Below are 14,274 nucleotides of genomic sequence, written 5' to 3'. Positions count from 1 at the left end.
TCAAAAGCTGACTAACCAGGAGTGGGCAGCATGGGGAAAGGCGCACAGGCTGCCTGGCTCAGCCACCCAACAGGCAAGCTTTTGCCTTCCTGGGTCTCAGGCTCTCCCTCTAAAAAACTGAATAATGCCTCCAGGTTAACAAGATACTTTCAAGGTGTCAGCCTTTTGCTATGGTTTAGTCTGAGTCTGTCCCTGTGGGTTCGTGTGTTGGAAGCTCTGTCCTACTGCGGCAATGTGAAGAGTCAAGTGGGACTTATGGAATGGGGTTATAGCTCAGTGGTGGGGTGCTTGCCTAGCCTGCAGCCCCAGGCTAGCTCACTAGCATCGCATACAACTAAACATGTCGGCTCAGGCCTGTAGCCCCCGTAACTCAGGTCAAGGCAAGAAGAGTGGAATTGGAGGGCATATCCTGGCTCGCAGTGAGTTTTCAGCCCAGGCTGTCCTGTCTTAAAATAATCAAGAGGTAGGGTCACGTGGGAGGCCCCTGGATTATTTGGGCAGATGCTACCCTCAAGAGATAAAGGTAGCTCGGTCTCACAATGTAGCCCTGGCTGGCCTGGAACTCACAAAGATCCACCTGCCTCTGCCTCCCCAGGGCTGGGCTAAAGGTGTGCATTACCACCCCAGCACTAAGGTAGCTTTCATGAACCCCAGCTGTTCTTTCAAGAACATAAATGGCTGGGCCAAGCCTGGTCTGTCCTATCTCACTGCATGACCTCCCTCTTGGACTCCTGCCGTCGTAATGTTAGCTGTCACGTGAGCAGCCAGGGTGGACCTCAACATGGCTACTTTGACTTTCAGCTTTGAAAACCATGAACAAAATAAATTACTTTTTGTTCTAAATCAACCTGCAATGCTTCATTATAGTGGGAACCAGACCAGAACACCTCTACACGGTATCACACACACTCATGCCTAAGCCCGGAACCTTCTCTTGCTGTTTGTCTTTTGTTTATTTTTGAGACAGGGTCTCATTGTGTAGCCCAGGGTAGCCTCAGACTTGTGAGCCTCTTGCTTCAGCCTCCTCAAGCCTCCCCAAGTACAGTGATATTCCACCGGGCCCAGCGCCTTTCCTTTTCTCAGGAATAGGAACTTGGTTTTCCTGGAACTTCAGTCCTGTTCTTGTGTCTGCAGACAGACCTCTGCAGTGTGAAACCATCATCTCTTGCTAACACTTGTGCCAGGGGGCATCATATCGTATCTACCTTCTGAACAATCTCTCCCGAATAAGTCTGATTCATCCTCCTTGCGTGGCACTGGCCTCGTATGTACACTGCAGACTGCTTCAGGCAGGGGCAGGGTGTAGAGAGGCAGAGGTTTGGGAGCCGGCCCTTTCTATAGCCCACAGCTCAGAAGCTTAGAAGTTGTCCTACTCTGACTGTCCCCACCCACCTTCCCCACTGATTTTTTTTTTTTTTTTTTTTTTTTGTCGGAGCTGAGGACCGAACCCAGGGCCTTGCGCTTGCTAGGCAAGCGCTCTACCACTGAGCTAAATCCCCAACCCCCCCACTGATGTTTTAAGCAGCACCCTTTCCCATTGTCTGCCAACAGGCAAGTGATACCTCTGACCTCTTAATGTGGACATCGGCAGGGTCATTAGAGAAGATGGTGGGGTGGGCTGAGATGCTGGCTTGGCCCCCTGCACTGCAGATCAGTTGCTGATGGCTTTTAATGCTGCTGACTGTCAGGCTCAGCTCTGATGTCTGGTCCCCTTTGGTGAGGGAAGCCATCCCTGGTGTTAGGGCTCCTGATTAAATGGTACTGACCACCTCTGCTGTGTACCAAGCACTTGCCCTGTGTTTGACCTTAGGGTGGTGGGGTAGAGAAGATAGCTCACATTACCCAACCAAGCATGCGTGGTCACTGACTTCATGGAAGCAGCCACTCAGGAGTTCCCTGCTGTCTGTGGAGAGGACATCCACCTCTGCGGATTTCGTCCCTCCAAGTCCCTGTCACTGCCCTGGGGACTCAGAGAACTGTATTCTGCTCTCTGTGAGTCCTGAACACCCTATGACATGTCCTCACTCAGGACTCTTACCCAGGATGCCCTTCCTCTTCTAGCTTCTCTCTCCTCTCTTTAACCCCCTTTCCTGCCCTCGCCCTCGGTTCTCCTTCGTCATTTTGACTTTTGAGCCAGGGTCTCTATATTGTCCAGTGAGGCCTCCAGAGTTTGGTGATTAGCTGTGTGCTACCATACACAGTTTTAAGTCCATTTCTTACCCATCGTTGCCACAGAGAACATGTTGGGAGAACATTCTGGAAGCTTTTCTCTCACTTCCCAAGAAGTAGGACACAAATGTCCTGATGGCATTACCTTCTTGTGCATGTGTCACCACAACAGCCCAAAGGGAAAGAGCTGGCAGGAGCCAGCGGATCACAGGATCCCACAGTCAGATACTTAGCAAGATGGCTGTCCTGTGGGTGCACGATTCCTAGGAGCCATTCTTCTCTTCTCTGGCCAAATTACATCTGTTCAAGAACCTTCAAGGCCACCAGCTACCTTTGTGGAGAGCAGCAAACTATGGCCTGTGGGTCGGGTCCAAACTCCCTCCTGCTTTGTCTTCACCAGCCATGATCTCTTGTTTACTTATTTTCTACTGTTTCTTCCCGGAGGTGAAGCTGACTCTAAGATGGACTGTAGGGTCTACGAAGCCTAACGTACCCTCTGGCTCTGTACGCTGGCTACAGAGCCCTGGTCTAGAGAACGACACACACTTTCTTATCCTCCTCTTAGCTGCCTCAGAGCAACTGCCTCAAAAGCTCATAGCCCATGAATGAAGACATCTACGCCACCATTTCTGAGCCATCAACCACAACCCAACGAGATCCCTAATAAGGCATCCCACTTATCTAGGCTCCGGACAGTGGTACCTCGTCTTTGTGGGTCATAGTCTGCTCCTTGGGACTGCTGACGCTTTGTGTTGACAGGGTCTCACCTAGCCCAGGCTGTCCTCCAAGTCACTGTGTAGTGGGTGACCTTGAACTCCTTGTCCTAGTTTCTTGGCAGCATGACTACAAACGGCTTGAGGAAATAAAGAGCTTACTTGGCTTTGAGGTCACAGCGCATCATCCAGGGACACCAAAGGCAAGACCCAGGGGCAGAAACTGAAGCAGGGATGATGGAGAAATGCTGCCTCCAGGGTCACCATGGTCAAACACCTTTCTTATACAGCCCAAGCCCACAGGCCCAGGGATGGCAACACACACCCTGGGCTGAACCCTCATAACAATCAAGAAAATGTCCCACAGATATGCCTGAAGGCCAATCAAGGCAGTTCTTCAGTTGAAGGGCCCTGTTCCCAGGTGTGTCAAGTTGACGACAAAACTAACAAGGACACCCCTGTCCCTCCTACCTCTCTCCCCAGTGCAAGGATTACAGTATATGTCACCTCACCCTGGTTAGGTGTCCCTGATTTCGTGACTCTAAAGTCACTGGAGAAGTTAAAACCCTTATGTCCATTTGTCCAACTGGCTTCATGATTGATTGCAGATTGCCTCTGACCCAGTGATGATGGTAAGGTCACCCATAGGCGACAGCCCCCCCACCTGTTGCCATGGCAATTGCCATACATTCCCAGCGTCCATTTGGTTCACCTCCCACCTTTACCTGCGAGTGATTAGGTCACAGCCTAAATAAAAGACAGAGCCTTCCTGACCTCCGCCCTCCTCCTTCTCTCTCCTTTCCCCCTTCGTCTCCCTCGCTCCCTTTTGTCCCCTCCCCTCACAATAAACTTCTCTCATGTGGAACTGCACTGGCCTGGTGTGCTCTGTCTGGATGTGAACCAGGATTCCATCACAGAACCATTTCTCTATAACATCTATACTCTTCTGAGAAAAAAAAATTCTGTTCCTCCAATTGAGTGCCCAAGGAAGTGGTTTGTAAGGCAAGCGCTTCCACTGTTGAACATATCTCGTAAAACTATAGTCAATTCCTACTTTATGCAGTCCATTGAGCCTGTCAACCTCACGGTTCACTACTGGGGAAGACAGACATACAGGCACTAGACTGACTCATGTTACTCAAGGGGCCCTAGGGAGGGACAAAGCCAGGCTCCCCAGGGCTCCTGACTTAAAGGCCAGGGTCCAGGTTTTTCCTTGCTAGGTTGAGGAGTATGAGTGGCCATAGCCATGGGGTGTGAGAGACTCCTGTGTTCTCTTTCAGGCCTTGGTGTGCTCATGTGGAGAGGCGGCATGGTGATTAGTCTGTGGTGTTGGGGCTGTATGGGAACAGATGGCCCAAAATAAGGAGTAGGAGAGGACCGTGGAGTCTTCCTGAACTCTGTCTCTACTGCCTGCTTGTCACTGGTGAGCCTGGGCCATCATAGGATGCCACCCTTGCCATTCAACCAGAGAGGACTCATCCACAGCTGGTAGGCCCAACATATTCCATATGTGTTTTCTTTAAATTATTTTAAATTAGTTTCTCATGCTTTAAAAAAAAACCCCAGTAGGGGGCTGGAGAGATGGCTCAGCGGTTAAGAGCACTGTCTGTTCTTCCAGAGGTCCTGAGTTCAAATCCCAGCAACCACATGGTGGCTCACAACCATCTATAATCAGGTCTGGTGCCCTCTTCTGGTGCATACATGCAGGCAGAAAGATGTATATGTAATAAATAAATAAATGTTTAAAAAAAAAACCAGTAGGAATACTCTAAAATATTAGGTTTCTTGATTTCCTTAAACGTGTGTGGACTGGCAAATTTCCTTAAATGTGTGTGGACTGGCAACAGTTGGCTTGCCTTGGTTGCTGGCACAGCATCCACCGATTGGGGTGATGGAACTCCTTCTAGATGGGGAACGGTGATACTAGTTCCCTGGTAATAGACACACCCCAGCCTCCTGGCTGTCTGTGTCCTCATTCCTGTCCTCAAGTGTCAAGGGAGACCATGCCTCTCTGTTTCTGAACTGGGTCCTCCAGCCTTCCCCATCCTATACCTGTGACTCCCACAGGGGTCATGCAGAGAACGAAGATGCCAATCCAAATGTGCTTTATTCCCTCTAAATAAGGACCCCTGCGTTTTTATACTGAGGTAAGAGTTCTTGGACTTTGTGCCGGGGTGCTGAGATGGTTTGGACAATCTTCAAGGGAGGCAGGTATTTCCGGGGCGCCATAAAAACAGGATAGCGCTGTCTCACCTTCTTGTCAAGGCTACACAGATCCAGTAACAAAGACTTAGGGTTGTAGATCTCTTTCTTCTTGGTCTGGATCGGGATGAATGGCTTCTTTTTGAGGGGCTCCACCAGCAACCGCAGCAGATCCCTCCGAAAGATACTCCAGTCATTTTCACTCAGGAAACTCTGACACAGTTCTTCATCGCTGAAGGGCAAACACAGAAGCTGCATTCCAAGGCCCTCTGGGCCTCTGCCCTCCATCCATACTGAACAGGTGTTTCCACTGCTCCTTCCAAACCCTAACCATACGCTCTTCGACCTGGCTCTGTTCTTCCCCACATTTCTCCACGTCCTTTGTTTTTCTACCAACTCAGTCCCTGAAGTCTGGGCTGCCCTGCTGCCACGGCCAGGAGGCACAAGTGGGTTAGTAAGTGCCCAAAATGTGGTCAGTGTGAATCAGACTCACAAACACAAAGCAATGTGAACTCTCACTTCTCAAGTGGATAATGTGCTGAAATAATACTTTTGCTATGCTGACTCTAATAAAGCAAGTTGAAGTTAGCTTTTGTTTTATACCCTGTGATAACATAGCTAAACCAGGAACTGTGATGTACGCCTGTAATTTCAGTACTTCTGAAGCACACACACGAGGATCACCATGAAAACACAGTGAATCGGAGAGTAGTCTGGGCTACATAATGAGGCCCTGTCTCAAAAAGGCAAAAGAAGACCAGCAAGATGGCTCAGTGGGTAGAGCTGCTTGCCACACACGTCTGATTACCAGGGTTCATTCCCCAGAGCCCATGGGAAGGTGGAAGGAGAGAACTGACTCCAGGAAGTTGTCCTCTGACCTCTGTCGAAGTTCCATGGTTCATATGTACCCACACATACTCAGCATGAACACACACAGAAGTATGCACAATAATAACAAATTGAAAATAATGATAGTAAGGCTATTAGAGAGCTGGTCATGGTACAGTCTGGTAAGCTCAGCACTCAAGGGACAGGAGGAGGAGTTTGAAGCTAGCCTGGTCTACATAATAAGTTCTAGGACAGCCTGAACCACTTAGCAAGAGCCTATCAGAAAAAAATAATGTAGCTATCGGCCATTAGTTTTGGGGGAGATGTCGATAAAAACTACAGTGGGATGAGGGTGCCTCACAGTGAGACAGCACTGGTACCCATGAGACAGCTAGCATCAGCAGCATGGAGAGGCTGAGAATCTGGAGGGGGTGAAAGTCCCCATATGACTGAGGGATGCTAATTGGCACAGCTGCTTTGGGAAGCAGGGAAAAGTCACAGAAGGTTAGCTATGCAGTTACCCTACAATCAGCAACTTTCCACCGAGGATATTCTTAAGAGAAATGAAAATAGGTTCACATGTAAACCTGTGCAAGACGTTCACGTACAACAGCATTGTCCCTAACAGTGGAAACAGAAATAACCCAAATGTCCAGCTGAGGAGTGGATAGTCTTACTGCTTGGTCTCGGTCTCAGTATCTGTCTCTGTCTGTGTCTCTCTGTCTCTCTCAGTCTCAGTCTCTGTCTCTCTCTGTGTCTATCTCTCTCTCTCTCCTCTCTCTCTCTCTCTCTCTCTCTCTCTCTCTCTCTCTCTCACACACACACACACACACACACACACACACACAATTATTCTTTTATATAAAATATCCAGAACAGACAGATCTTGAGAGAAGTCAATGGGTGGCTACCCTGGGCTGGTCAAGGCATCCTGATCCTACCTTGGCCCCTCCCTCACAGCATCTCAGGGACAGTAATGTAGAATGGGCTCAGTACTTATTGGCTCATTTCCTTCTGATACCACAGCAAGGGAAGGGCATTGCCAAACTTCTTCTGCCTCATCTGGATTCACCTGTCCAAGGGGGCAGGCCTATCACCTGTCGGGTAATCAGGAGCATCCCCTGGTTAAATGACATTGATGATGACGAAGGCAACTGTGATCCCTAGAGATCAACCTAAGACAACACCCAGCAGTCAGAGTAGACTACACAGACCTTCAACGTCCCCACTCATGAAAGCTAACTGTGGGCATCTCTTCTCGGAGCTGTGCTGGGTGGCATCATGTCCGTAGCCAGATATCAGCTGGATGGTATATTCACACCACAGAAGTCAGCATGATACTTGGCAAGCTTGTCACCTGACTCCTAGCAACCTGGCTGGCAGACATTTGCCAGCTGATGGACCAGTCTGCTCTTTAAAAGTTCCCTTAGCTCGAATCTCCTTACACACACAGAGCATCATCTGACTCTGTAGCACTGACCACGTGCCCAGCCCTTACACTGGCTGAGTCTGTTTTTTCAAGACAGGGTTCCTCTGCATAGCCCTGGATATCCTAGAGCTTGATCTGTAGACCAGGCTGACCTCACACTCAGAGATCTGCCTGTCTCTGCCTCCTCGGTGCTAGGATTAAAGGCGTGCACCACCACACCTGGCTATCCTCACTGAGTCTTTAGTTTTCACAGCTAACCCATTTCACAGATATGAACTACAGATTTGAAGAGGCCAAGGGAACTTGCCAAAACCTATGAGGACAGGCACATAATTACACATCCCTACGGGATAATTTATTATTGGACCTAGCGTCCAAGGTGGACATAATTACATGTTGCCTACATGTTCGGATAGTCAGGCTGGTCTCTAGTCTCTTTTGTGGAGTAAATAGTATCTAGCCCCAAGCCCCAACCTCTCCTACACTAGCTATAGCACTGTAGTCAGATCTTTGTTTTGCCTTGTGTGTCATGATCCGGGCATTGAAAGGGTGGTTTTCAGTTTAAGGGTTGTCTGGCCTAGGACATTCATAGGATGGGTGCCCCAGTTTAAATACAGAGCATTTAAGCCATATGTTGGCCCTATTTCCTGTGTGACTGCGCAGTCTAGGAAACCCTGAGTTCAACACCGAGTGAGGTTACAATTCCGTCTGGCAGCGCTGACACAGTACAGCAAGGCACTTGCCAAGCAGTGCAGGGCAGCCACTCCAAAGAGCTGCACAGTCCGGCCAAGGAGGCTGACATTCACAAGCGCTGCCCCTGCCACAGGCATCACGTGAGGAGCTGAGGCTCCCTACATCAGTCATCCAGGAGGTTGTTCTGGAAGGTCATTTAATGGAGACACCCAGGATGCAGACGAAAATGGCACCTTGCCACTGGACGAAGCCACCGGCGATTTCCGACTAGTTTCTCTCACCGACAGCCTGAAGCCTGGCCACACCCACATACAAAGTGTTCTTGGCTCTGCTCGTGATCTTTCTTAAATCCACCCGGTTTCTTTTGCTTTTGTTTTTAATTTTGAGACTGGGCTTCCTGTGGCTCAGACTGGTCTCAGACTCAGTAGGTAGCTGTGAACTCCTGATCTTCCTACCTCACCTCCCCAGTGCCGGGTTTACTGACCTGAGCTGCCATGCCTGGCTTCAGAGGCTCCGACTTTCATATCTAACTGCCCCGAGCACTGAGTCTGCCCAGTGCAGCGTTTTGTAAGCTCCTCGTCATATTGTTTCTCTAATTCAGACTAGAATCTGTACAGAAATGTCAAGACTATGCGTGTGGGGGGTGGGGCAAAAAGGGGACAAGGTAAGTCAGAGGGATAGGAGAGAAAACAGGTTTTATTTGAAAATGCCACGACAAAATCTAATGCATGTGTGCATTGATTTAAGTTTTTAAAAAGTAAACGGCTAAATTTTTCACATACATGCAAAACCTGAATGCACCTGAGAACACCCTGCCATCTGTCTGAATGAAAAAAGTGAGGACATGTAGCACCGTTTCTAACACACACACACACACACATACACACACACACACACACACACTGAATACACATGCACACACACACACACACACCCCCGTCGCCTCTCCTCGATTCCCCTCCCCCTCCCCCTCCCCCTCGCTAATGGGAAGCCCTATTCAGTGGATCTGAAACTTGTGTGTTCTCCGCACTGACCTGGGATAGTCCACGTCCATCTTCATTATCTTTGCCTTTGTCTCCGCATCGACCAAGTCATAAAATTTCTCTTTTCTTACTCGAATCAACTCTGTTCCCAAGCTCAGAAGGATGAAGGACCGAGGATCACGATGGATTTCTGGGAGAAAGGCCTGGTGATTGCCCTAAGGAGAAGTCACAGACTGTGAAACCTCACGGACAAGCCAGAGCGACCAGCAGACTTTCTAGGTGGAATCATGAGGCCAGGGAGGGGAGGGGACAGGAGGCCCAGGGCTCCATCCACTACCCACCAGCACAGGTCCCAGCCCTGGAACAAGGTAGGGTCCTCTACAGCCCTCCAATGTCCCAGCAGCACACAGCTCTCAGGGTCTTGCTCTCAGGGACGCTCACATCGGTATTTGAGCTTTCCCTGTGTCCAGTCTCACATCTGTCCACTTGTTTTGAGCTGGAGTCCTGCTCATTTGCCCAAGCTTGCCTGGGTCCAAGGCCATCATGCCTCAGGCTGCTGAGCAATGCTAGAGCAGGCATGACACCATGGTGCCTGGCCCAGAACACTTCTCTCTGCTGAGCAAACCCATTTTGCCTTCTAAGACTCAAAAGAGAAAGACTGGTGGTTTTCTAGACCTTTCCTTTCCTAGCCGCCTCCATGCTGTCTCTTCCCATGGACCATGATGCTTTCCCTATGCCCACTGACTTTAAGAGCATATGTACTCTGTGCTGCAGCTCATGTGGTGCTCCTGCTCTCGGGAAGGAGTCCTCTGTGGTTAGATATGCAGAAGCGATTAAAGACTACAGAGAAGCCTACATACAGTACACCCAGCCTATTGACTTGTTAGTTTTAGACAGAGTCGTTGTACCTAGCCCTGGCTGTCCTGGAACTCACAGAAATCCACCTGCCTCTGCCTCTGGAGTGCTGGGATTAAAAGTGAACATCCACCATGCCTGCCATCAGGCCCCCTTTAAGAAACCATCCTAAGCAGGCTGAGCTGTGAGGGGAACACGTGGTGCCGGACCCCCACATCCAGAGACTCAATCCAGCTCCTTAGCGGGTAAGACTCAGGCAATGTGGGGAGCAGACCTCAGTGAACCCAGAGCCTCCAATGCCCAGAGCCTATCGTCCTCAGGACAGTGGGCACCATGCCCCCTCCTCACCATTACCAGGTTCACAGTCATGTGGTTCCTAACCACAGCCTTGACAGTGGTGGTGGGATGCCACTGTTTACTGAGTAGCCTCTGAAGCCCAGGCCCTCTCCTGGCTTCTGTGTGGGTCTCTGTTTACGCTTCATAAAATCACCACTAGTGTAGCCCCTATACCACACGCATCCGTGTTTTGTAGCAAAGACACTGAACTTAAGAGAACGGGCTACTGTCACACAGCACGGAAACAACGAACCTCAGATTTCACCCTGGTCTGTCTTTGGAGTCCATGCTTTCTGCCAACACAACACAAGGAAACTGAGGCACAAAGAGGTTAAGGGTTTGCCCAGGATAATGAGACACAAAGTAACTGGGTGTGACCTCTGTGGGAGAGCACTGTCCTGCGTGGGCTCTATCCACACCTGAGTCACATCAGGGCGTTCCTTTAGTTAGAGCCTAAAACTGCTCCCAAAGACCCTGGGAATGAAATGAACGCCCTCATTTCTACTGTCAAGGCCTAGGCTAGCTCACCCTTGCCCAGGTCTCCAGCCTGGCCTCACTCCACATACCATACCCCTTCCTGACTTTGTGTGCACTGTTACAAGCTACCCTGCCCTCCTTTCTAGTCAGTCCCTGCCTCCTTCCTGCCTTTGAACTTTCTGCCCTTCAGTCTGGAACACTCTTAGTTTAAGCATCACTCCTCAAAGCCCCTGGTCTTTAACCACCCCAGGTAAGACGCTCTTGGTTTCCAGTCCACATGCAGCTGTAGTGTCCACACTTCATGCTGTGCTTACAACAGGGCAGACACACAGGAATCCTCTGAATAAACATGTATGTACAAGAAGTCACACGTTAGAGGCAGCAACTGGCTTTGGGCAATTTCTACACTTCATGATGAGGCCACAGATCCAGAGATGAAAAGTGATTTGCTCGACGACACACAGGTTTTAGCGGAACATAAAAATAAGAAGTCCAAGCCTGTTTCTCGGGGAAGCTATTCCCTTCCACCTCTTGACTCAAAATCTGGGCCTCTGCTCCAGTCCCCACCTGTTTCCTGGCCATTCTAGCATGGGGGTGAAGGGTGTCCTCTATAGCCAGGGTTCAGTCACTTGTGCTCCTTACACAACTTCCCACCAAGTCACTATCTACCCATCTTTCATGCCTCCAGCTGGCCTGGGTATCCACAGCCACCATCCTGGTGCCCTGTGTAGGGTTCTACAAAGTGAACTCTGAAACCCTGACACACAGCAGAAAAGCAGGAAGAGTGTGTGTGTGTGTGTGTGTGTGTGTGTGTGTGTGTGTGTGTGTGGAGAAGAAGATCCCTCACCCGAGAAAGAAGCTATCTGGAGCATTGGCACTGAGCCTGGCTGCAGAAATGCTGAGTGAGACCAAGATGGCGTTCTTTAAATATCTCAGGCCACCTCGTGGCAAGGGAGTGCAGTTCTTCTGGTTCACCATGGATGGGGGTAGGTGGAACTAGTTTAAAGTTACTGGTTTACTAAACAAAAGGAAAACCTTCCCAAAGGTCAAAAAAACCAAACAAACAAAACAAAAAAATAAAAACATTCCCCTCCCCTTAAATTAGCACTGATGGAGGATCCTGGGGCCTGACACACCCTCAGGCCAGCGGGATAGAGCATTCCCAACCGTGGTGACATGTGGGAAAGGTGACAGAGGCACAGCAGAAAGGACCTGGTGAGAGCAGTTTTCTGGGCTCCAGGCGACCAGGCACAGTCCCTTCCCATGGGGACTGTGCCTCTGCAGGTCCATGCCTTTCTACCTTTGTCCAGCCCCGCACTCATTAAGGCTAAAAGGTCACTGGGTTACTGCATCAGGCTTTCCCTTTTCTCCCTCTATTGTTGTGTTGTTGCTGTTTGTGCCTGGGACTGGATCTCCCTGTGCAGTCTCAGCTGGCTTCAAACTCAGGACAAGCAGTCTCCCAAGTACAGCTGATTATAGGAGTATCAAACTCTGCCTGACTATGTTGGACTCAGATCACCAACATCTCGCTGTTTATTTTTTAACTTATTTATTTTATGTTTATGAGTACACTGTCACTGTCTTCAGACACACCAGAAGAGGGCATCAGATCTCATCACAGATGGTTGTGAGCCACCATGTGGTTGCTGGGAATTGAACTCAGAACTTCTGGAAGAGCAGTCAGTGCTCTTAACCGCTGAGCCATCTCTCCAGCCCCTATTTGTTTTTTTGAAACAGGTCTTGCTAAGCTGTTCAGGTTGACCTTGAACTTGCAGTTCTGCTGCAGCCTCCTCACGAGTGCCTGGGATTGCAGGCCTGTAGCACAAGGCCATCCACATATAAATTATCTCCTCTCTTCTCCGTTCTCATCTTTTAAAAAAGAGATTTGTTTGCTGTGCATGCGCTGCACCTAGGACACCTGCGTGTATGTGTATGTGGGTGCCCACAGAGGTAGAAGGGGGACCCCCTGGAACTGGAGTTATAGGTGGCTGTGAGCTGCCATGTTGGTGCTGGAAGTGAATCACGAACCGGGCTGGGAATCAAACTCAGGTCCTCTGCAAGAGCAGCAAGAGCTCTTAAGGAATGAACCAGCCCCCAGCTTCCTCCACCCCCATCCCCCTCCCAGTCTGCTCCCCTCCCCCATTCCTCACTGTAGTGCTTAGGGATCGAACCCAGGGCCCCCCAGACAAGCACTGCAGCTCTGAGCAGCATCAGCCGCTCCATCTACAAATTTGTTTCTACGACAGGGTCTCTGTATACAAAGTGATGGGCTTCATCGTGGCATCTTTCTCTATGTGGGCGTATGTACTTGTGTGCACATGCCTGAGGTCAGTCTTAGCTGTCATTCCTCAGGAGCCATCCACGTTGGCTTTTCTTGAGATGGGGGTCTCATTGGCCCGGAGTTTGCCGAGCAAGGACCCACCCATCTCTGCATGCTCAGAACCACTACCCCAGCTTTCTCACCCGGGCTCTGGCTCAGGTTCCCGGTGCTCAGGCTGGTGGCTAACATCTTGCCAGCTGAGCTCTCTCCCAGTTCCCCACTATCACTGTACTGTCGCGGCAATGTACAGGGACTATTTTTGTTCGTTCCCTTCCCCCAGCTTGCCTCGGGGGGGGGGGCTCATCCTCATCTCCAGCTGGTCCCCTCTCTTTTCCAATTAGCCAACACTCTGCTTCCTTGTAATACATTAACATATTCTGTAAGTCTCTTAAAGCCTTTCCCTCTCCTCTCTCAGTCCCCAGACTCTTCAAAGATCAACCACCACATCCTTATCACGTCTTTATTTTCTTTACCTTGGGAGACAGGGTCTGATGGTGTAATCCTGGTCGGCTTAGAATTCACTATCTAAGTCTAGGCCAGCCTCAAACTCAAAGACCTGCCTTCCTCTGCCTCCCACGCACCAGGATTAAAGGTGTACACTACCACACTATCTTGTAGGCCCTTAGTTCTCAAACGTGAATAATACTTCTTTCTTTTCTTTTCTCTTCCTTTTTTTTAAACGATTCTTTTTTTTTTAAAGATTTATTTATTATATATAAGTACACTGTAGCTGTCTTCAGACACACCAGAAGAGGGCATCAGATCTCATTACAGATGGTTGTGAGCCACCATGTGGTTGCTGGGATTTGCAGTCCATGCTCTTAACCAGTGAGCCATCTCTCCAGCCCTCTCTTCCTTTTTTTTTAATGATTCATTTATTCTTGTTTCATGTGTGGTAGCGTTTTGTTTGCAGGTATGTCTGTGTGAGGGTGCCAGATTCCCTGGAACTGAGCCACAGACAGTTGTGAGCCACCATGATGGTGCTGGGAATTGAACCTGGGGCTTCTAGAAGATCAGCCAGTGCACTTAACCATTGAGCCATCTCTTCAGACCCATTTCATTCTTTTCTTAAAAACTTTAGTGTGTGTGTGTGTGTGTGTGTGTGTGTGTGCAGTGCATATGTAGAGGTCAGAGGATAACTTTCAAGAGTCAGTTCTTTCCTTCCACCGTGTGCTTTCACCCCCTGAGCATCTACAACCTAACACTATTTCTTATATCAAGTCTAGAAAGATGCATTTCTAAGCCTTTCTGCTCACTGCAATACATTCC

At 49.5% G+C, this 14,274-nt stretch overlaps 1 protein-coding gene across 3 annotated transcripts in view; it reads right to left on the bottom strand.

The window, feature by feature from the left end:
• Positions 1 to 4,970: 4,970 nt before the first annotated feature.
• The window catches only part of Cnbd2 (cyclic nucleotide binding domain containing 2), a 65,690-nt gene continuing 56,386 nt past the window's right edge, over positions 4,971 to 14,274 (bottom strand). For all 3 annotated transcript variants that reach the window (XM_087651097.1, NM_001304368.1, XM_087651096.1), the window contains 2 exons: positions 9,069 to 9,232; positions 4,971 to 5,316 (listed from right to left, as the gene is read on the bottom strand). In XM_087651097.1, coding sequence (XP_087507223.1) covers positions 4,998 to 5,316; positions 9,069 to 9,232 — 483 coding nt within the window. In that variant the 3' untranslated portion in view covers positions 4,971 to 4,997. The remainder of the gene's footprint in view (positions 5,317 to 9,068; positions 9,233 to 14,274) is intronic.

Source organism: Rattus norvegicus, chromosome 3 (genome assembly GCF_021556685.1).
Source record: "Rattus norvegicus strain SHRSP/BbbUtx chromosome 3, alternate assembly SHRSP_T2T, whole genome shotgun sequence".
In the NCBI taxonomy this organism is placed as follows: domain Eukaryota; kingdom Metazoa; phylum Chordata; class Mammalia; order Rodentia; family Muridae; genus Rattus; species Rattus norvegicus.
The sequence above is the reverse complement of the archived record's forward strand: the minus strand, read 5'-3'. Positions and strand labels throughout refer to the sequence as shown.